The sequence below is a fragment of the Mycteria americana genome, chromosome 6 (assembly GCF_035582795.1).
Source record: "Mycteria americana isolate JAX WOST 10 ecotype Jacksonville Zoo and Gardens chromosome 6, USCA_MyAme_1.0, whole genome shotgun sequence".
NCBI classification, from domain to species: domain Eukaryota; kingdom Metazoa; phylum Chordata; class Aves; order Ciconiiformes; family Ciconiidae; genus Mycteria; species Mycteria americana.
The window spans coordinates 63,222,356-63,246,142 of NC_134370.1; the positions used below are offsets into that span (position 1 = coordinate 63,222,356).

Genomic DNA, 23,787 nt, shown 5'->3' on the forward strand with positions numbered 1-23,787 from the left:
TGTTTTGTCTTTTAAGTGTAAGACAACTAATTATGCAACAGAGAGGCTCCGGCTGCTTGATTTTCTTGCAAGATATTACAAGATGGATATTGTTAACTGTCTGATGACCACTGAAATTACTGCTGTGATTCCAACTCCGCAGCATAACTAGACTGTGGTTCAACATGGTAAAAAAATCTGATGCTTAGCAGTGTGTTCCCCAAAAATGCCATTCCTCAAAGCAAGAGAAGACATAAGAGTCTTGACATAACAGCTCTTACAGGCCAGATCTTGTAAGACCCGTTTACTGCCTTGATGTACAGCAGTGACTCTGCGAGGTAAACAGACTGGCTGGCTAATGATTCTGGCATAAACCCAGAAGATACTATGGCTGAAACTTCAAACACAGAAATCCAGGGTATTTACAGTATTTAAGACTATAATTGCTTGTTTCAATAAAAATAAGCAGAGACTCTCATAACATTGTGGCCCATCTGTCCTTAATAGCGATCATAGACTTCTGCTCCAGAGAGATCGCTCTAAATTTTCTTAATATGCAATTAACATTTTGCTTAACCGTTGCTTATAAAAATGGGTCTTTTGATTCTGGCCTATGAAAGAAAAAGATCTTTATTTTCCTCCTACGATATGACAATAAACCTCAAAACTTTAACAGATAAATTACTACTTGGTACTTGTGTGCATTTCAGGTCTGCAAAAGGCAGCATAAGCATTAATTGCAGAAGCCTTACAACACGTGTGATTGATAGTATCACTATATCCATGCTAAAAAGTTTTCCAAAATAACTTTTCCATGATTACTCATGCAATCAGTGGAAGAAAACTGGGAAATTTCTTGTTCTCCACTGTACGACTTCACCAAACAACCACAATGCCCCAAAGGATCAGGCAGCAAATTTAACACAGGGGAAACTCCTCTGTGTTAAAGATGGAAGACTTTAATAATATTATATATATAGGGTGGAAGCCTTCACAGTGAAACTGTGACTTGGGAAAATTACTTCAAAACATTGATGTAACATTTTCTAGAAGTCTAACAATAGTTGGACAGCTTTACCTGGCGATCATAGTCTCTGATTTCCCCTTGCTCGAGTTCTTCGGTGAGCAAGACCAGGGACCCACACTGGTTGCTGGCAAGCGGACTCCGTCTGAGGTCTTTGGAGCTCAGAGAAGAAGCCTCCAAATTTGTAGAGGGCTTCTTGTTCTCACCAGAGTCTCCGGCAAGGCCTTCTAGGCTGTAACTGAAGAGAAACCATTGAGGTTAGATCCTGACAGATTCTTAGATACTGGTGCCTTTCAGCACATAGCACCTTCAAGCGTAAAACACAACGCAGTCACTAACTGAACCGTGCAGGGAAATGCTGATGTTATTCCTCAGCATGTTACTTCTCAACGACCAAATGCAGATAGCAGTGGGGGGATTTCTATTTTCCTAATAACTAATATAGCAGCATCTTTGTGCCTCTAATGAGACACAGTAGTTGCTGGAGAATGACCATTCAAATTCTTGGTCCGTGGGCTTTCCCACTTTTTTTTTTCTCCTTCTTGAATGGTGCACAGGAAAATCTATAAACACTACTTCTGAAGATTTTGGTATTTCCATATACTCTCTTTGCTATTTTTTTATTAGGTTGTCCCTGGGCTTAAAGCCACGCAAATTAAACTACCTCGTATGGCACAGTGCTGCGTGTCCTGGACCACCGCCCGTCCCAGCAGCCACAAAATCAGTTCTGGGCTGCATGTAATGTTCATCTCTGCAGACACATCCTCTGAATCTATTTAGCACTTGCCACTCCACAAAGCTTCAGCACTGATAATATCCTTCTTTCTGCCAAAGCTGGTTTCTTTTTTTTCCTTTTCCTTTTTTTTTTTTTTAATTCAATAAATGTTGTCTCCATCAGCCAATCAATCCTATTTTATCATTTGCTGATGAAGCTAGGTCTGTCCAATGGAGCCAGACATAATCACCCAAAGCTAAACAAAATACCTAACTTTTGCTTGTGGAATTGGTAGTAATAAAAGGTTTGGTCAACCTCTGTAGAGACAGCTGCTGATAGAGAAGTGACCTCTACAGAAAAAGGCTAATACACTCTCTTCTCACCTATACAAAACAGCCCCTCCTTCACATGTGACTATTTCCATCTGATATTTCTTGGCCCTGATATTCTGCTTCGGACCCTCCTGCTCCTCATGCCCAAGCATCGATAAATCCACTGCAATCCCAGTTTGGGTTAATGTGCAAGCTTTATAAATTCACCTCCCAGTACACTAGCACAACTCCATGGCTAATGTTTGATTTTATGCACAGAAAGTTCTGCTAGCTTGAAGCAAGGCCCATCTTGGATATATATCCCAACTGGAGGCTAATCATGACATCTAAGTGGCCAAGAAGCTAACGTATAAGCAAATGAAAAGGAAAACACACTATAGATTGTACAGGTTATTGAAACAACCAGAGGACCTTTAAATTCAGGTAGACTTGCACAGCAGTGATTAATGTTCTGCATTCCTTTAGAAGCAGTAAGTGGTTGATAAATATGCATCTTCAAAGCAAAAATTGTAATAAACCTTAATTAAGATTTACTTGATTTTTTTTAAGACTTTTTTCATGTTAGTTAATGAGAAAGAAGACTGATTGAGGCATTTACAATAAAATCTGCTTTAGGAAGATTTTGACTCAACAATGCATATCAATAGCAGGCATTATAAAGTTTATTCTAAAACACCTGCAAAGAGAAATCAGTCCCGTTTCTACCGACTATTTAGGGCAGAGGAAGCATTTTTTTTTTCTTGCATCCCAAGGTGATAAAAATGGTGCTATATAGTGCAGAAAAAAATCATGTAGTTTGTCATGACACAAACAGCTCAAAACTGCAAATATTAGATGGCACACAAAATAATCATCAGTTGGTAATACTGGTCTGTAATTGTTGGCTGGGGTATACAGATCAAATGTAATTAAATTTGTAATGGGAAGGACATACTGACTTCTTTCTCAATATCTAGTCTTCAGAAAAAGAGTTTAATAGCTCTACCCACAACCAACAAGAACTGCCAGAAGAACTCAGAAGCTATAAAATCTGGGAGACTAGCTTCCAGACAACACCAGGTAAAGATCTGACCTGCAAGCATCAATCCCAGCTCTGGGACTTTCTATAGAAAATGCAAGCTTTAAATGACTGGGAAATCTTCATCTGTGGCTTTCAGATTGGTTTTTCACAGAAAGTTTTACATGCTCAGTCTCTCTGAAGAAGAAACTAGATATTTCAATTTACAAAGAGCAACTCTGTATGAACTTAAATCCTTTATGAGAACCATCCAGAACAAAGCAGTGCTGAATCACATTAACTCGTTTTGATTGTTTGGCTGTCACAATTATCGTTATGATCATTGCTGTGGAAAAAACACGCCTTAAAATCATCACGGAATAGAGCAGCTCAAACCAACAGTGCAGCTTCTTTAATGCTCGAGGCCAATGAAAAGCAGCCACCACCTTCACCTGCACCCCAGTCCAGAAGACTCATTCCCAAGACTAATTGCTGAAAAAGCAGACGAAGCAAACAAAACACGTGCACACTTCAGCCAGAGCAGCAGTGGAAAAGGCGATGCACGAAAAGCTGACGACAGAGTGTTTGCAGTGCTCCTTTGCTGCTGCTGCACGTTTATTTATACCATACCTTCTACAAGTAAAGTCAGGACCCATGGCAGTGAACTGTACGCCAGAGGGACACCAGCTCAAACTAGGAACATCAAAAGAGGCAAAGAAAGGAAAAGGGCTGTGATTATTGGATTGTTACGGAACAGGGGAGTGTTAAGAGTCTCACTCCTGCGTATCTTAAAAAAACCCCCAACAAACTCAGAAATAATGCAGTAGCTACTATATATCTGTGGCTGCCAGAACACACCAGAGTGCCCCAAGTGACCGAGGTTACCACCGAACGGGTAGCAGGACAGCCCATGCTTCCCCCAAACCAATCCCATTGGCGAGTATACAACGTACTGGAGAAACTGCACCTTGTGGGAAGAGAAGTTTTTGGGGAAAACAAGGCTGAAACACACCAAAACCAATTTTGCATAAGTAATCACACACAACTGTTGTGTTAGTAATCATTAGTATTTTTCTGGTACCTCTCATCCCCAAATCAGAAAAAGAATCCCTTACAGATATTTAATCATTTAAGTCCCCTCCATACAAGTATTAATAACCTCAGGCTACACTTGGGAAAAATAAAAGAGAGTTACATTCTTAAATGCTGCACAGCACATCAGTGAAAGAGGCTGGAAGAAAAAAACAGGCTTGTCTTACTATTAACTTGGGATTAAAACAAGAGTCCTTCAAATAGTACTTTGACTAGAAAACCTTTCAGCTCCCATACCCCAAGAGAGTCCCAAGTTGCAACATGAAAGACATTAAGAAATGCAAATACAGAATGCAAATATTGTGGTTGTTATTTTAAATACTGCTTTTTTTTTTTTTATTTTTTCTCTGTCAGCTCATGGCCCAATTGCAGGTTTTGCAGACACAGAAAAGTCAATCTTCTTGTCAGCTATGACATATAAAGGATCCCTAAATCCTGGAAAAGCTGTCCAGGAAACATACATTGTCTGAAGGGAATTTTGCATCAGCACAGATCTGCCAGAGCAGCACTACACAAGTCCTGCTCCCAGCCCCTGGCCTGTGATCCATGCAAGGAGAGGACACGGCCAGAGCATGCTTCGCTCCAGGCCAGAAGCCTATGAAAAGGGCAGAACAAGTCTAAGCATCCCTGGGCCAGGATTTGTAAGTGCCAGAAGCCTCAGAGGGCACAGAGGAAGGTTTAAAGCCACTGACTGCATCATCTCATGCCAAGTCCTCGTATAGTTTCCACACACAGTACAAGACTGGAAACATTCAGAAAGGGTTTGATGGTTGGTGTTCAATGGTGGAGTTCAGATAATTGCTACCTGTTTTATTAAGGACGTTAACTAGGTGAGGATACACCTGAAGTACCTGTGCTTTGCACCCCAAAGCTCCAGGTGTCCTTCAACCAGTAGCTCTCAGCACAGTACCATAAGCATTCTTCATGAAGACATACTTCCATAACATGCCAATATTTCCAAGTACTTCAACATCATCGTCCAACTAAACCAGATGTAAGCATTAGTGAGGGATGGGGGGACTAAATACTTGCTTGAGATCATAAAAGAGAAAAGCCCTGGCCACAATAAACCCATCTCCATCACACATCTCGGTCTGCACCCTCAGGCTTGGGTTCAGCCTCCCAGCAGATCAGTAAAACCTGCCCGTTGGAAACTAGATGGAGGCTGAGAAAGTATCCCAAGGAAGGTATCATACATGCTTCCCCCCTCTTTGCTTCCCCCAGCCATCTGCTTGTGGCCCCAAGACTACTGGGCTTGGTGGACCCTTGGAGCTATGCTTATGCTGACTTGTTTGCAAAAGTCGGTAATTCTTGTGCGGTCACTTTTCAATTGAAGGAGAGAGGATTTTCGTCATTAAAGAAATGGTGCAACCTTTACACTAGATAGTGCACTTGAAAAAGATGCCTCCATTCCTGACCATTGCCATGTTATAGTGAGAATCCCAAATGCTAAAACTGCAGGGAAGGGAAGCAGAGGGAGGGAAGGAGAGGAGCCATGCATATATGTACGAGGAAGCCTGGAAGTACTGGAAGCTCTCAGAGAAGGAAAAAGCCTTTTGGCAAGGGCTGTGGAAAGCAGTCTTACAGAATTACAATCCTGCTGGGGGGCCACCCACAATCTGTTAGCAACACCATAAAAACCAAACAAGATCAACGTAGAGCATGCAAAACCCCTTTACAGGAGACGACTTGGGGAGGGGGGATGAGCTATTATATACATCAGCCTTGTGGGAGACCATAAACTGTTGGAATTAGTTTCAGGCTGTTGCTCTGCAGCTGGGGTTAGAGAGGATGATACCAAAATGGTTGGGAGGCCAGGGGAAAAAAAAAAAAAAAAAAAAAAAAAAAGAGAGAATGTTTATGAAAGAATTACCACACATTTCAGATATGACTAGGTATTTTAGGTTGCCTCTTTGAGACATTTTCTTGTTCTACGTGTAAGCTCAGTGTTTCAGGATATTATGACTCTAAATACTCACACAGCTCCTACAGAAGAGCCTTGACAGACAACCGGTAAAAGATGGTCATTTGCATGAGCTGAGAAGATGAGCATTGCACTTCTTCCTCCAGAGCACAGAGTGATGCAAATAAAGTGGCTTCGTAGAAGTAAAAAAGCATGTTCTTTCTTGTGCCTTTTTTTTTTAAGTTCTTTTTTAAAAGCCCTCTCCTGAACTGTACAGCACTGCTCATATGGCTTCATTTATGCTGATGCATGGTAAGGCATAGTGACTTTTTTGGTAATAACATCATGACAACATTTTTTTCCATACGTGGAAATATGGTAGTTTGTTTACACACACACATGTAACCCTGTCCATTTCAAGGGAAACAAAATCCTAAATTAACCTGCCATAGGAGGAGAGGTAGCAGGCTGTGGGAGATGAGAAGAGGTTGAACCACTGAAGGGGAGAGGTTAAACTTCTTTTTTTTTTTTTTAGCCTAAAAACGTACACGTGTGGACAGTCCACGTCTGCTGTGTCAAAAATTAAGTGTCCTAATTTATATGTTAATAGCGCAAAGGTTACGTGAAGTGAAAATGCATATCTGCATGATGGATGAGGAACTGAAAGTTTGCCATACAGAAGAAAAAAAAATACACATGGAAGTAAAGAAAAAAATACTTATTTTCTACTTTTTAGGATGATGGTTTTAGAAAAAAAGCAAAAGAGCAAAATTAAAGCCATTTAATTCAACCAGCTGCAGATCCGCAGAGTATTCTCCAACTCTGAGATAATTTCTGATGCATCCCCTCCCCAGGTGCCCCTCCTGCAAGTCTTGGCAGGAGTCTCTTTAAATCCAAGTTACGCATATGCTCGCAGGTAGACAATTATTTTAATACAACTCCAAATCTTACACATGGCAAAGGCCAACAAAACGATATCTGAGATTTCTCCAAGTTCTTAACATATTGTCCTGGAGAAAACAGCTTGAGCATGTGCTCTGCGGGTCAGAAAAATGGCCCTGGGTCAGACTGGAGAGGGAAAGCAGCCAAGCAGGATGCACAGCTCTAACGCCAATGCTTTGAGAGGTACTACAGGTTTACTAACATGACAGTATGGAGTTAGTAGACATTCAAATGCAAAACAGTTAGTCACGTTAGTTGGCTTTGTACCTTCTCCTATGAATGGGAGGCTTCTTTATACCATCCCCCAGAACGCGCATTGAACTGAAAATGAATCATGGAGAGTGGTCAGCAGCTTGAACGGAAAAAAATGAACAAATGGCAGCTAAAGGAATAATATCCCCACAAATGAACAACAGAGGGAATAGACATACAGAGATAACACAAAATTAAGTAAAAAACACAAAAGGAAGTAATGAGTCCCTTTTCCTCCTCTCCCTTTTACAAGTAAATCTGGTTTTGGTTAGTTGGTTTTTGGTTTTTTGTTTTGTTTTGTTTGTTTGTTTGTTTGTTTTGGGTTTTTTTTTGTTTTTTTTTTTTTTGTTTGGTTTTTTTTCTGAAATCAGGTTTCACAGGTATTGACCACTTAGCTGCTGCCAAAGCCAGGTCAGTTTAAAGTTTAGATAAGGACAAACTATTTAACAGAAGCAGTTAGCAACCGTGATCAACACCAGCTCCAGTTTTGCAGTGCTTAATCCATCAGTGCCGGCCTTTCTTTCCTCGGAACCGAACGTTAAAAACACTGCATCATTGTTGAAAGACAGGCATTTCAAATCCGCTATGAATGTCAGGCATTAACTGAAGGATGAACATCCTTTTGTGGCAGCCTTGTTAGTTTTCTTTGTATTTTTAATAGCAAAATGTAGACACGAGGATTATCCGTGAAATGTATTGAGGAGAGAGGGGAAGTGGGGGGGAACTGAGCATGTTTTCACATTTTATTTAAGACGATTACATTTTTTCTGATCTTTCCTGTGAACAAACTTCTATGCTCGTCCCTCTTACAAACAGAAAACATGTAACACTGGAAAAGACCAAATCCTACAAAAGACTGATTTTTTTCCATAGGCTCTTTGGGTCCTGTCTCAGCAGCTCTATTTAAGCTTGACTTAGCTACCTTTGCCATCAGGGGGAAGACTACTTTTGGTGTGGACGGGGGCTGGACCAGGCTGCGAGCCCTTTGCTGGGACAGGAGGCACCTCTTGCAGCTGGGCTGATGGTGCAGCCTGCCACCCCATTTCTCTTCCCTGCTGCGCAGCCCACTTCTAATTCTTGGGTTGGTTTTGGTGGCAGTTACACTTTATTTGGTTCATTTTCTGCTCATTTAGTGACTGCAACCTGCTCACCTATGGAGCAAAGAAGTGATGCGGAAACCCAGGGGAGGAGAGGGAGCATGGACAAGGGGTGGCAGGCAGTGGGAGCAGCACAGGTCTTGCCCATCAGCAGGACAAACCTTAGCTAAGGCTTGTGCTCTGTGTTACTTCACTTCAAAGGTTTGCAAAAGTCAAGTTACAATAAGGGCTTTTCCCCTTTAAATGGAAAACTATCTACTGCATGTGAAATAAATGAATAAGCAAACACCCTGAATTTAACTGATTTGTATGGAAGTCACTTGTTTGGGCTTCACTTCCTCAGTATTTGTTGTTGCTCACTAAGCAACCAGAATCTCAACATCACAACAGCCACGTATGAAAAGAATAAAGAAAAAAAAACCCAAATAATTCAAATTCCTTTGTAACAGAAACTTAAAAACAAATAGGAATCAAATCAGCAGCAGAGACCCACTCAGCTTTTCTTTTTTAATTAACCTATGTGACAGCTATCCTTAGGTAGTGGCAGCTGTATCTAAGTACATATGAGAATAATTACGGTCCCTTAAACTCAAATTTTCTTAGATTTACAATGAATGTATCTTCCTATATCAGAAACAGCCTCCAAAGTCTGACGCAGGAGAATTTAACCCCATCTGTTAAGTGTTAGCAGTAATTGCCAGCTATGCAGTTTATTACCCTCAGAAATCCTTACATAAGAGGTCCTACACTTAAAAATAAATCTCTTCAAATGAGTTTATGAGCTTATGGACTCATTCTGTCATAAACCTGCATGTATACCTTATGCTGACTCTTTTGTAGCTTTAAAAAGATAGGTATTACTTAATTTATTTAAATACTACCTGGGGACCAGGAATGAAGCCAAAAAAACGTAGCAGTGGTAAACAACAACAACAATAATAATAACCATAAATCTTTCATCCTACGTTACTTAGAGGCTCCTGAATGTTTTTCAACATTGGCTTTAAAATCTGAAGGGTCTATGATATTCCTTTAGTGATACCCACAGCTCCTAACGTGTAAAGGATGCGTACATTTCTGATGGGAGGCTGCTGCCTCTCACTGGATTATCCATACGGGTCAGCAACAATTTACCAGCAATCCATTGTGAGTGGCCAGTTTTAATTTAATGGCATCACCAAAAGCAACAGCTCCATTTAACTGAAAAGCAAACCCGTGGCCATAAAGATGGCAGCAGGGAGCCTGGAGAGCAGCACTGCGCTGCACGCCTGGGCTTGCAGCCTCTGTAAGCCGCAAGTCTACACCGGAGGGACGGGAGGATATGGCACCCCGGCACTGCTAAAAGAATTGGCCGCTCCTGCTCTGGAATGCTTTAAATGCATTAAAAACACTGGCCAAACTTCCACTGCTTTCAGGACATGCAGGGTTTGACCCCAGGTGTCCAGCAGCCCAGATGCTGAACAGTGCAGAGCATGGCGGGGAACCTTATGCCAACTGCTTTATTGGGGTGCATCTTCCTTTATCTTTTTCCCCACTCAGATGGGGGCCTGAGCACCTTTTTTTCCCACAGTCCCTTGGCACCAGCATTTACACACTCACATGGCTGTTATACCTCTCTCTCTTGTACCTTCTGAAAGAACAAAAGGGCAAACTTCCCTTTTGAGTCTTCCAGGGCACCACCGGGGACATCAGTGGTGAGTCAGATGGGACTCACTGTCCACGGGAGACTGAGGTGGAACCAGTTCCGTGAAACAGGGACGATCCATCTCACCACTATGCCAAATGAGGAACTTCCACACCTTTTTTTAAAACTCTGGTGCCTGTGCTATCTCTTAATACAGTCAGAGCAATAATGGTCATGTTTATTTTGTGAGAGATTTAACGCTCCAGTAATTCCTTTAACAAAGCTCTTCATATAGAAAGGTGCGGTGACAGTTCAAATGAAAGATCTGTCCCAAGGTATTTCCATTTGCTCTGGAAAGCTCAAGTGTACTGTAGGTATTAAGTACTTTAATCCTGAAAGTTAATTTAAAAAAACCAAACAAACATATGTTCGTTAGGACACTGTCTTGACCCCATTGAGTGAAAAAGAAATAATCAGAAGTGACAGCCTCAGTTCTCTGTTTTATCATGCCAAGCCCAAGGCTTAGATAAATATGCATGAGTGGGAGCAAAGTAAATGAAAGCAGCTCTTCACTCACCTCCTCTGATTTATTTCTGCTTCGTTGGTGGCGTTCTTCCCCGGCCCCCAACTGTGTCGACGGAAAGGTGACAGTGGCCGCATGGAGTTTCGTAAGACGGAGGAATGAGTGGGCACATCCGTGATACTGTCCAGCTCCTCTTCCTTCTCTCCTCCCTCTGCGGCCACCATGCTGGTGCAGCTGCCATCCAGGCTGTGCCTGTCCTTGGGCTGGACAAAGTTCACCATCGGCGGGAAGGGAAGGGACGTGTCGCTGCCCAGGGATGAGTTCCTCTCCAGGGACATGGTGTCATCTGCAGAGGAACTGGAGCTGGTGACATCACATGCAGACTGCTCCTCTTCAGGCTGCTGTGGATAAGGAAAATTTAAAATATATTGAAGTAGAATCATAGACTGGTTTGGGTTGGAAGGGACCTTTAAAGATCATCTAGTCCAACCCCCCTGCCATGGGCAGGGACATGGTTCACTAGATCAGGTTGCTCAAAACCCCATCCAACCTGACCTTGAACACTTCCAATGAAGTGAATACATTTAACATTTTAAATAAACGCAAATATTTTACATTTCACTTGAGCTGAGAGATTTCCTACTTGATAGCACAAGGCAAATTAACCATCACAGAAGTGAGACTTTTTGCTCTGTTTTCAAAAGAGGCTGAAATGCTCTACAGAGCAATCTCTTCTACCCCCCAAGTCCCTGGTTGCCATAACTCTGGGCTCCCAGCTCGGGTCCTCTGCCTGCCTTCCTCTCTCCAATTCCACATTTCACCCTGCACAGCAAATCCTGCTCCTCTCACCATTTCTGGCTGAACCTGTTATCGGTCAAGGTGCCATAAAACCGCCAAAGGTTTACCAGGTGTTAATGATGGAGAGTGATTAATGGGGAACAGGGTCATCCTGCCTCCTGATGACAAACTCCAGCCTCTCCTGTGGGACTTGGGATGGGTTTGTAGCTCTCGGTCACGACAGCTCAAGGGCAACATACTGTTCCACTGCATCATGCAGCACAAAAGGGACAATTATTCAGTAGTAGAAAACAGACAGAAAAAAAAAAAGCTTAAATCCCAGTCCCCCACTACTTTCCATTAAGCAGAAAGTTAATGCCAGGATTTGCAGCATTTTTCAAATCCAACTGTAATTGAAAAATATCGTTCCACAGGATCAGCCATCCTGTATTACAGGTCTCGAGTCATACTGCAATTTTTTGGTTTAGTTTGCTCCAAAAGCAGTAAGTGGAAGCCAAACTGGTTCTCTTTGGCCGAAGGCCACATGCTGACCATACAGCCTGAGAAGAGCCTGTGCATATTCTGCGTTCCCCGTGGCTAGCATAAAAAAACACAAGCATCTCTCTGACATCACCTTCAGTCTGAAATGGTGTTTGCCCCGAGGGACTGACGTGGGAAGTTTCAATTTATTCTCCTGCAGAGCCCTGCACTGTATCATTTAAAATAATAATAGGCAGAATGATCTGTCAGATCATATATAATAGACTACTCAGCAAAGCCACAGCAGTTAATTGTCTTCAAATAGCAGGCTCGGTGGGTCACAGCAGAAGCTGAGCGCTCAAAGAGCTGCAGGCTGTCAGCTCTCATTTGGCAGAAGATAACGGGCTACAAAATCCCATTCTCAGATGGGCATCAAAACCCACGCGGGACGGGGTGAACGGGAGCGGTGCTGCCCCACGGCAGTCCTCACCTCGGATCCCACCGCCCTGACTTTGTCCAAGCCAGGCAGTGTTAAATGATCCAGACACGCTTGTTTTTCTGTGCTTTTTTTTGATGGGCACACATTATAAGCTAAAAGCTTCTTGTTAAACTGAATAAAAAGAAACTGAGATGTTCAAAAAGTATTCTAATCAAGTATTTCACTATTTAGAGGGAAGCCCTGTTTCAAGTTTGGCTATTTTTTATTCTTATTTCAGTTTAACAGGCACACAATAATGTTCCTAAGGTGGTTTATATAAATGCTGTCACACTATTTCCCCTCTCCCATCCATCAAAGAAAAAAGAGAAAAAAAAAGACAGTATCCACAGCACAACACTAAAGTACAATATACCTTTTAAACACAAAATTTTAAAAAACACACTAAAAATATATCCCTCCAAAAGCATTCATTTCATGGTAAGGAATGTCAAACATTAATAGGGAATTTGTGTAAATACTTTAATAGTAAACTTATACTGTAATGTAAAGTATTGGATTTGACACACATTTAAATAGGAAGTATAGGTTAAAACAAGAGAGAACTTAAATGGATGCCCTGTAAAGTTTTTGATGACGTTTGGCGTTATTCAAGATAATCTGATATTTGTGTGAATCATGACGAGAGTTTACTGAATTGCTTAAATCCAGACAAATTAAGTAGTCACTATGTGGATAATACTCCTTCAGTAGAGGAAACAGTCTGCTTCGCTTTTCTGAGACACGGGAAAATACTGTTAGACATTAGGGCAGCACAGCCGGAGGAGAGAGGACCCGCCAGCTGTACAGTGGAAGGATAGGACAGTTTGGCAGCATTAAATTTGGATGCAAATCTAGCAACAATAGTGCAGAACATCAAATTATATAGGGAGGAATTAGAGTAAAAGGAGGAATTTTTATTTCCCAGATGAGAATACTGCTCCGGTTTAAAATGTAGGACAAAAACCACTTCCCTAGCAGGGAAGATTCAGGGTTTCTATCGTAAAGTGCAGCTCAAAGAGATACTTGAAAAATGTGAAATGTATTTGGTCCATTTTAACTTTTACCTTGGGCATCAGACTGACTACCGAACACAATAAACGATTCCCTTGAACTTGTAGCCCAAGCTTATTCCTCTAAAAATACTCTGTCTTCATTTAAATGACTTTTCTTTTTTTTTAAACAAAGCAAAATAGTTAATATGAAAGACCAGGACTCTTTCTGCAAAATGCCAAGTGTGGCTGACACATCTAAGAAACATCTACATTGTAGCCACCTCTGCAAAAAATTAGCTATCTGGCTAAGTGCCAGTAAATATGCATTGCTCTTTAATCCTATTTGAGTAAGAAAATACCCTGTTTGCAGAATAGAAATGGTTCTCTAATGTGTTCTTTTCCTACAGGAAAAATGAAACATTAAAGAAATATTCATTTTCTTCAAGTTAGGCTTGCTGCATTGCATCTCAATGAATTCAACCCTTAACTGTGACTGTAAAAATCATGGCTGAAAAGAGCCTTTACAGACATGCGCTAATGGGCATTTTCTTTGCTCTCAGAAACAGTACTTGGTGAGAAGCTAGTAATAAAAAATGAGATAAGGCACAAAAAGTGAGTTTTCTGAGAAAGAACGTATGTACTTCTTCATGAATAGGGATAAGAGAAATCACCAGGATGGTGGGGGTATAAGATAACTTCTTCAACTAAATCCCTCCGTCTGTAGGAGGTCTTGATAAGTGGAATTAAAATGTCGTTTCAATCATTTTCGTGATGACAACATGCAAAGTGCTGAGACACAAACTTATTCTGTCCCCTGATCTTCCATGTGACAAAGACATTAAAGGTGTTACAGTATTTTAAAAAAACAGAAGATGAAAAAAATTAAACCCTGGCATCCCGAAGTTTCTTTGGCAGACCATTACACTAAAGGAGTCAACATCTTTGGTTGGCTTGATATATAATCTAGCAGAGTCATTTTTTATTTGGATTTGCCTATGGCTCCAAGCTCCCTAAAATTAACCTCAATAGTGGCCTCCTATTAATTATTTATCATAATTTTTATGATTTGGAGTGGAGGAGTCTTCCCCTGGTGAAAGCTTCTCTCTTCAAACTTTTATACCTTCGGGTTTGGGTTTTTTTTGCATGGTTGTTGGGTTATTTGTGTGTGTGTGTTTGTTTTTTTTTAAGAGAAACAAAAATTCTGAAAAAGTAAATGCAAAATATTTATGTATTTGTGTATTTCTTTGAGCAAATCAAAACAAAGGCAGAAATTAAACAAAATTCAAGGGGTTGGGTTGCAACCCCTTCCTTTGACAATGACCTGTGGGTTCCTGACTTCCCCAGGGCCTCTTGTCTGAATCATTTCCCAAGAGGCACATTAAAAAACTTCCCACTAATGCTGAATTTCGGTGGCAGGTTAAAAGTTAAGATGAGCAAAGCGTATGGACTACGCCCCAGGACGTTGCCAGATGATTGTGAGAAATGACCTTATGCAGCATTAATCATTCAAGAAGGAGGGTGTTGCAAAGCCTGCCCAGATGGCTGTCTGAGATGGAGAAGGAAAAGCAGGATGACGAGGACATGGGAATAAAGCGCTGACGCAAAAAAAAAAAAAAAAAAAACCAAAAAAACCAAAAAGCTGAAGCTTTTGCTTCAGCAAAAGCTTCTTCTTGCTGAAGCCTTAGACCTCACATTGGAAGCGATTTCTGGATTTCAGCGACAGCCTCTAAAGTCTGAAAAAACAAGTCAGGTTTTAGTGCTAAAGCTCTCCGAACCCGGCAGCTCATGTTACGCAGCTCAGCATGTGTCCTTCAGAGGGGGGAAAAAAAAAAAAAAAAAAAAAAAAAGAGAGAAGCACAGGAGACAGCAATGAGAGCCTGCACAGAACAGGGACAGTTTTAAGGTACCTGCAGATTTTGTGACCCCCCAGACCCCAATTCTTCATGGTCCTGGGACAGAACCAGGGCTTAAAATCTATGAATTTCAAGTCATGTCTACGGAAGCAGCCCAAAGACCCTGGGCAGACAATGGCTTGTTCTTCCTACCTTTTTTTTAACGTATTAAGCAGTTAACAGAGGAGGAGTTATTTATACAATAAAAAATAACTCTAATAGACAAAAGTTCAACTCTTGCTCCACACAAAGGGGAAACAAGAACGGGACTAGTAATAACAATAATCATCATGACACTGAAAGGTTTGCGATCCTTTCTTTGTTCATAAATGTGTTCTCTCTCTTCCCAATTTGATATGGAAATTATACTATTTAACAGGCTTATAACTAACCAACTACAACCAAGACATGCATCTTATAATATTTTTCGAAAGAAAGATTACATCCAGCACTTATTTTAGTGGTTATTAAAAATATTTATAACTCGCATTTCTACCAGCTGGGCTCAGTAGTCTAAATAAAAAAAGGATTGAATTAAGGAACATGCTCACAGCACTAAACTAGTGTCTCTGGTCCTTCTAAAAATAATTTTAACTGTAGGAAAGGTACTCAGATAAATTCTGAGAAAGGAGACAAGGAATCGAGTTAGTCAGCAAAGCAGAGATAAAAAAGCGACGGAGGTTGAGATTAGCTTTGAATAACTTCCTAAACTCAACTCAGAAACCTTTTGAACCCATTTGTAGATGAAGTCTGCAAATCCACCACATAATGAGAACAGTGCAAAGGCTGCCAAATAAAGAAAATAATTTCTTCCCTCTGCCTGCTCTCCACCGGCAATTGAAGATCTGCTTTCTCCACCACCTCCTCTTTCTCCTTGCAGCATCCCTACTACGTTGCACTACCTATTCTTTTTAAGTTTTAATTTTCCTTTCTTGTATCTGGAGAAGGAAACTTTCTACATAAGAAAGGGAAAAAGCTAAAATTCTGTACACTATAAAAATTTACTGTGTTCCCACAGCACTCTTCTCCCACACATCCCCATACAAGCATTAAATGAGGCTCAAATGGCAGTCGGCTGTCGTAATTCGCGCCACTCTACAGGAGAAAATTGAAGACAGTCTTCTGCTCTGCCAAACAGCCGTATATTCTCACAATCCAGGGTCCTGCATCACTTTGAGAGTAAGATGGGAAAGGGTGAGGCTGGTGAGCTCTGTGCCCTACCACATGCATTAAGGATGACTTTACTGTTCATTTATAGCACATGAGATCACTTAGCCTGGGCTGTGGTGTTTCCCGTCCCACTGGAAAATATTCACCATCATCTGATTTGATTTAAAGCAAACAGAGTTTTGTTTCATTAAATACATTTCTCTGAAAGCAAGTGTGAAACCTATTCCGAAAGTTTAGTTTTTCAGAGCAGGAACCATGCCTGCTCAAACAGGTAAGCTGGAGCTGAACCTAAGCCGGCGGTTTCCTGATGGCTGCTCTAAGGAAGGTTCACACCCTCTTTGATTTTGCATCACTCTCTTCCTTCTGGCTGCTTTTTCATCCTCTGCCTATGGCGATGAGAATATCAACTACCAGCAAGTCAATTCTTAAAAAGCAAAACCTAATCACCCTCTGAATAAATTCAGGCTGCTCTGATGCAGGCGGCAGAAGACTGATGCTGAAGCGAGGCATCCTCTGCTCAGGAGGCTACTCTGTACCTCAGGCCTCACCCGTTCCTCCTTCCCCTTCTCAGCCGTGAGCAACATGAAGGGCACAGGGATGACTAAGGTTCGCAATGATCTCTGTTGTTGATTTTAAGCAAACCTGAAAAGATTTTCCTTCTACTTGCACGCAAAAAGGCATTAGAGGTATGTCGCCTAGGCAACAAAACTATTCACTGGAATTGGCCTTAAGTATTTAGAGTGAGTGTTTCCTTCCTATCCAGGGAGTCACACTGAATTTACAGAAAAACTTTGGTTCTTCTGAGAATTACAGTACATGATTCTGAAGGTGTCAGTGCAGAGGTCATCGTTTGCTGGAGAAAAGCTCTTTGTTACATGAGTTAAAGATGGCTTTCATACCATTTGTGCAATCCCTAATGACCTTGCAAGAAAATCCACCTTTTCAACTGTTCCTCTAGTGCCTGATTTAGTTTTGGACAGTTAAAATTACTTTCATCTTTTTAACATTGGGGGCTGCATGGTTTTTGGAATTCTGCTGCAAGTAAATACATCCCTCATGTTGCTGCATCCGAAGAGAGGACCAGATCCTTCCCGTTTATTCTGTTCCAGGATAATTGCTTCCAGGTTTCTAACTCGCCAGTGAAACCAAGATGATCTGCGTTTGCAGTATGGCTTTATCAAATCAGGCCTCGGAGCTTTTTTAACCATATCCCAACCAAGTTTTCCTACCTTTCCAAAGACAAGGTCTTCCATCCCATCACCAGGCAAGGGGAAGAGGTCAGACTCGCTCCCGGACTCTCTTTTAAGCACACCCTGTGACGAGGCACAGACGCTATTCAGCCCATCCTCCAAGAAATTCTCACATTCTATGGGAGCAAAGCAGAAACAGTTACGATCTGACGCTTTCTGTAGCATCCATACATCCAATTCACATATGCTGGGTGGATTCAAGGATTTAAAAACAACAGTAAACACAGCTTTATAAATTGTGTTCACCTCCCAGAACTGTGCCTGCAAATTTTCAAAGAATTTATTCCAGAGTTTAAAACTCCTTTTTAATGCGTCATCGAAGCACATGGTGCAAAACAGAAATTCTGCATTAAACAGCCATATATGCTTGCAGCTTGAGGTGCTGATAAATATGTTATATATCAGGTACCCCACACTGAGCATAACAGGATGTTTCCCATCAATTGCAGCAACTGCAAAATTACATTCATATTCAATAAATGTAGAAATATAACTTGACAATATTTGCTTTCTTTCACAATTAAAACCAATCAATTCTCTCTAAATGCCAGTATAAAAGGAGTGAAATAATCTTCCCCTCTCTAAACTGGCATTTGGAAGATTATTTCACTCCTTTTATACTTCTTGCTGAAAAAAAACTAGTATGACTTCTATGACAAGCTTTACTTTTTTAAGATTCAAAAATTAAGTGTCTTTTTAAATTCTAAAGCTTTCATAACTCCTGACATTGATATATAAGCATACTGAATCTCTTTTTTCCAAAATGCTTCCAGCTGTTTGTATTGGGGTGATGAGCAACACAAATATAGAAGATACTGAGCCACTGAGAAAGCCCTTCCTTTCCAAAAACCTTAACAGACATGTATTTGCATCAATAATGCCTGTATACGATTTCATTTGTTCAGCCTTCAGGCAAAAGTATTAATGACAATTTTGGCAATAACTGAACATTCTTTTCTCCCAGCTCAAAATATTTTCTGATTATTAGTATTTTCTACAAAAAGAAAGGTGTTATTTTGCAACCTGCTCCGACTAAACAGATCCAAAACATGCTTAGCTCCCTGGAGAGGAGCCAGGGCAATAAAATATTGGTTCCCTCTTAAATTACACCTGACTAACTCCATCCTTGGCTACGTCAACCTTACACATCAACACAATGACGACAGCTTTGGGTGGCTCGAAACCACCTTTTTCCCTTCCCCATCCTTAACCTGCGCCCGACAGCAGCTATCAAACACCCCCGCCACAGCCCAGCTGATGGGAGCGAGCCACTGTCGGAGGAAATAATGTTAATGTATTGATGGCAGCGGGGCTGCCCCCGTTTCGGGCACGGGGGAGCCGAAACCGGTCGGAAACCCCATTACCCTGCAGGGGAGTTTCCACACCGCAGAGAATTGGAAAAGCACTTATTGGAGGCGGTGCGGCTGCTCCCCAGTCCTGTTCCCCTTTCGGTAAACCTGGAAAATCTGAACTGCTTTTCCATCACCGAGGGGGAGAGGGGAGGGGGAAGAGAAGGAGAGAGGGGGGGGGGGGAAGAAGGGAAAAGCAAAGAAGAGACGGAGAGTTTGTAAGGGAGCGGGCCAGGGTGCCGGCCATCCAGCTGGCAGCCAGCAGAGCGTGTCCGCAGCCCAGACTGAAAAACAAAGGGGCTCGAGCCACGTTCCAGTGGAAAATCAGCGGGGACAGTCCAGATGTGCCAAGGGACGGATACCTCGCCCCGACGATAAATCACAAGAGGCAGCGAAAGGCTCTGAAGGAGCCTCCAAGGGACAGAGGAGATGAAGCGGCGGGGAGGATGGGGACTCACACACCCCCCAAACCCCTCTCTTCCCTCCCTTCTCCTTTATTTTCGGTTGTTTGGGGGCGGGTCTTCCTCCCCTCCTTTTCTCAGTTAGCTCATTGGGTTTGTTTTCTTTGATTTAAACTGCACAGGCGTTGCACAACGCTGAGCTCCGTCTCCCGCCCCCGTGACCTGGCGAGCCCCGGTGACAGCACCGCCATGACATGGGGACTGTGACTCCCATCACACACCCACCCCCTGCCTGCTGCAGACGCTGGACTGATAGTGCAGCTGCGTATCTGCTCCCCTCTGTGGAGGTGCAGGTGGAAATACAATGATCATGGCGACGGTAACACACTTCTGCACATAATATAGAGACAAAAAAAAAAAATTACATAGTGAAAAGCCCCAGGAAGAAAATTTCCAAGCAACTCTTTTACGTACGTTTTCCAAAGCCTCGTCCTCCAAGACAGGGCTGAGCCCTCCGATTCCGTGCTGATAGCTACGTATCTGCCACACTCCCCCAGGCATTTCATTTCAAAACCACTGACAGAAAATGAGAAGCTACGGTTTCTGGAGTTACCTTCTAAGATTTGAAGACTCTGTCCTTACAAGCCATTTCAGCAGGATTATTCAGCAGGTGAAAAAGATCTAATTCCCTATCAAGTTGTGTATTGTCAAGTTAGCCACATTATGACAGCCAGTGGTTTTACTGCTGTTAGGTGTTGCCAGATTTTTCTTGCCCTCCCTACGCTGCGCAGCACCGCAGTGCAGCCGGAGGGATGCACGTGCAGTGAGGACGTTATTTCTAGAAAGGCTAGAACCTGCAGAGCCCGAGATCTTCCTGCTGCTTCAGTCCAGCCAGAGAGCACATTGATCAGCTTAAAAACCTGCCTCTTTGTGCTTGTGTTACAGACACGTATTAGTATAATTACTAATATATATTTGTATATATGGCTACCTGATTACATAACTAATATTGTATTTCTATAGTATGATATTGCATTAGATAATTAGTAAGTATCTAACTAATACTGATCCACATGAATACATGATTATAGGTTTGGCAAGTCAAATGAGCGCATGTCATTTTGCAGCCTAATGCAGCGCAATAACTCTTGCCTGAAGCGTAAAAATATCATACCAAGAGGCAAGGGATTCGGGGACACAATTAGGAAAGAAGCAGCATGGTGATACCACAGGTTCTCCTGTAAAACACTCTTGAAACAGCTATTCGCTGTTCATGACTATTCTAAACACAGGACTATTATTTTTTAAATAAAAAAGCACTTATTTAACTTTGATGGGACCTAGAATTTCTACCTAGGATAAACCCCTCTGGTCAGTTACCCAAATTATCCCTTCTTAGCCTACACTCTGAAAAGACTGGGTTTGAATTTCACATTGACAGTCAGTGATTCAATCCCTGTTTTTCTTTCAAGTCTCTCAGCTAAATGGAAGGAGATCCAGGTGAGACCCCTGCTCGTAATGAGCAGGGCAAGGCAAGAAGTGTCCTCTCTATGAACAGTCCAAGCAAAGTCACTATTCAGGGCCCTGACAAATTACTCTATTTGTTTCAAACATGCGTAATTCAATGAAAGGAAATGCTTTTTTTCTTATCTTGGACACCAATCCCTCTTTGAAACTTGCCCAGACAAGATTTTCTGTCCCTGTGGAAGAGCCAGAAAGCACCAGCCAGCATCCAGGGCTGGGAGCTCGGCGTGGCCGATGGGCAGGGTGTGGGAACGATGGCTCTGAACAGCCTTCCTGCTTCCTGAAGCCTGGAAATCATGGCAGCTTTCGGGGGTGGGAGGAAAGCAAGCCACTGACGTGGATCTAAATAGGGATTCAGGAGTTTAAGTTTCTGACTTTTTTTTTCTTTTATTGTATCATCCTTTTTAGATAGAAACCATGCCTGTGTCCCCCATCACCCCTTTCAAGTGAATTTAAAAAAAAAACAAAACAAAACAAAAAACCAAAAAACCGAAATACTGAAGTACTTTAAATGTGTAGTTACTTAAGAAGGTGACACACCACACAGCTCACTGCAAGTCAAGTGCTACAACCATGTGCTAACAATGACTCACGGCAGATTCATGACACATTTTCTTTAGTTTACGTATTTTACCCGTCGAGGCTAGGATGTCAAAAATAAGAAGAAAAAGAAAGAAAGAAGTGAAGAGAACCGCAGGGCTGCTCGTCCAGAGCCGCCACCGGCACGCTGCTCACCTGGCGACTCCCGTGTCCGCTTGCGTTCCAGCAGGGAAGAATTGGGACATGGCTCCAGTGAACACCAGCTTTCGCGATTTATCTGAAAAACAGACCAGAGCGAATCAAAGAAAGGCCAATGTCGCTAACATCCCCGCTAGCCTCTTCTGCGATGTCACTCTGCATCGACCAGCAGATATATGGTTATGGCTTAATTTTGTCCCAATAATAAACAACTCAAAAGTAACTTACGACTTTTTTTTTTTTTTTTAGCTTCACTAAACAAATCATTAAAATACGCCAAAAAACTTCCTTTCTCTGTGGGAAATATGATTTCAAGGTGGCTCCCACTCAAGGCAGGAGTTCAGAGGGAGGATGAGCCAGCGTTTAAGCTACTAGTTGAGGACTGAAGAAGCCTGGCTTCAATTCTCGCTTCCATTTGTCGCGGGGCTGCAGGCAAGATACTCCTCTGCTTTATGCCTCAGTTCACTATCTACAAAATAGCAATTCCTTACCACCCATATTGCTGTAAAGATAATTACCTTGAAGATAGTAAGGCACTCTGATAATGTGGAAATGAGGGCTAGGGAAGTGCCCAGGTCATGGTAAGAACCAGAAGCATGTTCTGTTTGCATTAACTGAAATGATGATGATGTTAGAACCCCCCATTTTAACACTAAGACACATCACATGGTTTATTTCAACATCAGCCCTTATCATGTCACCCTGTCCTTCACCCCTTCTGTGACTTCCAGTCTTTCAGCAAGGATGACTGATCTGCTCTCAGTCTTCTCCCCCATCTGCCTCTGCTTTACTCTTCCTCACTTGGGTCGTGTTGTCCAACACTTGGACTCTGAAGCCTGGTGGACTGTCCACAACCCTTGGCTCATCCAGCATAGGCTTCCCATTGCTTTTGTCTACAGCTGGTAGACTCTGGAAGCCTCTTTGCTCTCTCTCCTTCAGCAGCTCTGCCGTTCCTCCTAGCCAAACACCTCTTATTTGTCAAACGGAAGCAAATCTCACCTGGAAAATCCCATGTCCCATGTCACGAAATCCAGAGGTTATTTCCCCTCTTGACCTGCCTCAACACACAGGATCTCACATGTTATGTTGTAGCTAAAAGCAAGCTACTGAAATGGATGACTTTGATTTTTACATGCCAACTACTTCTACCCTCTCTGTGGTTTTCCTTTTCTCTCCTGAAATAATTTCCTTTTCCCTCTCTCTGTCAAACAGAGAATTTTTACTATTTACTTTTTACCTCTGACCTGTCTTCAAGTTTCCTCCATAAACCTGCTCCATTTTTGCAGTCCTTGCTGGATTTTCTCATCCGCTTGATGTTCTCCTTTCTCCCATGTTATGAAATGCACTGCTTTTTCCCTTTTATTCCTTTTTATTTTTTTTAATAAAGAAAAAACAAGACTCTCCTGCCCTTGACCTGACTTGCTGCTTTGACTAATGACCCACGTCCTTCTTCCCTTTCTCACTGAGATCATGGAACTTCTTATTTGCAAGTCGTTGGCTGGTGCTCCTCACCGCTCTGGCTGCACCCCCCTGCCCTTCACCGGAGGGGCTCCTGCCAGCTCCTCCGCTCATCTCCTGCTCTCCACACCGCAGAGTCAATGCTCCACGGCCCCCGACCTGTCAGCTACTTCCTACAGCACATTTTTCTTCCTTAGGTTTTGTCCTCCTCCATACTTCTGTGATGACAAAATGGGGTTGGAAGGGCCTTTGACAGGTCAGCTAGTCCCTTTCTGCTGCTCCAAGTCAGGCTTAACTATAATCTGAGAGGTCTTAATCCAACGTGCCCTTAAAATCCTCCAGCAGCGAGGATGCTGTGACCTTCCCCAGTCAGCAGCTCTTGCTGGAGGAGACAGGGAAGGAGCAGAGAAGGTCCGAGAGGGGAAAAATGAGCAAGAGTCTCCCAGGAGAGGAGAAGGAGACCTCGTGCTCTACCAGAGTCAGGTTTCAGGGTGACCTCAGCGCACGTCCCACGGGGACGTCCCTCCCCACCTCCATGCAATTTTACAGGCTGTTTTTCTTAGATACGCATGCACTGATGTACACTTACTATTAGTTGCTCACTGCCTCTGCTCATGCACATGCATTATATACACATTCATCTAAGATCCCATTAGACCCCTATATGACATACATCTAAGTTCCCATCCTTCCCTGTACCTCTACTCAACACACATACACACACACTTGTATGCCCATCTTCTCCCTTTTACATATATATTAAATGAGACTATTACACATATATTAAACAGGAGATGG

The 23,787-nt window shown here is 42.3% G+C and overlaps 1 protein-coding gene across 13 annotated transcripts in view; it reads right to left on the reverse strand.

Annotated features, from left to right (window-relative positions):
- AKAP13 (A-kinase anchoring protein 13) overlaps positions 1–23,787 on the reverse strand; it is a 227,406-nt gene that overhangs the window by 44,990 nt on the left and 158,629 nt on the right. For 6 of the 13 annotated variants that reach the window (XM_075506242.1, XM_075506244.1, XM_075506250.1 and 3 more), the window contains 6 exons: positions 21,529–21,610; positions 17,499–17,635; positions 10,535–10,881; positions 7,252–7,305; positions 3,678–3,740; positions 1,058–1,241 (listed from right to left, as the gene is read on the reverse strand). In XM_075506242.1, coding sequence (XP_075362357.1) covers positions 1,058–1,241; positions 3,678–3,740; positions 7,252–7,305; positions 10,535–10,881; positions 17,499–17,635; positions 21,529–21,610 — 867 coding nt within the window. The remainder of the gene's footprint in view (positions 1–1,057; positions 1,242–3,677; positions 3,741–7,251; positions 7,306–10,534; positions 10,882–17,498; positions 17,636–21,528; positions 21,611–23,787) is intronic. The other 7 variants (XM_075506248.1, XM_075506255.1, XM_075506253.1 and 4 more) reach the window with 5 other exon arrangements.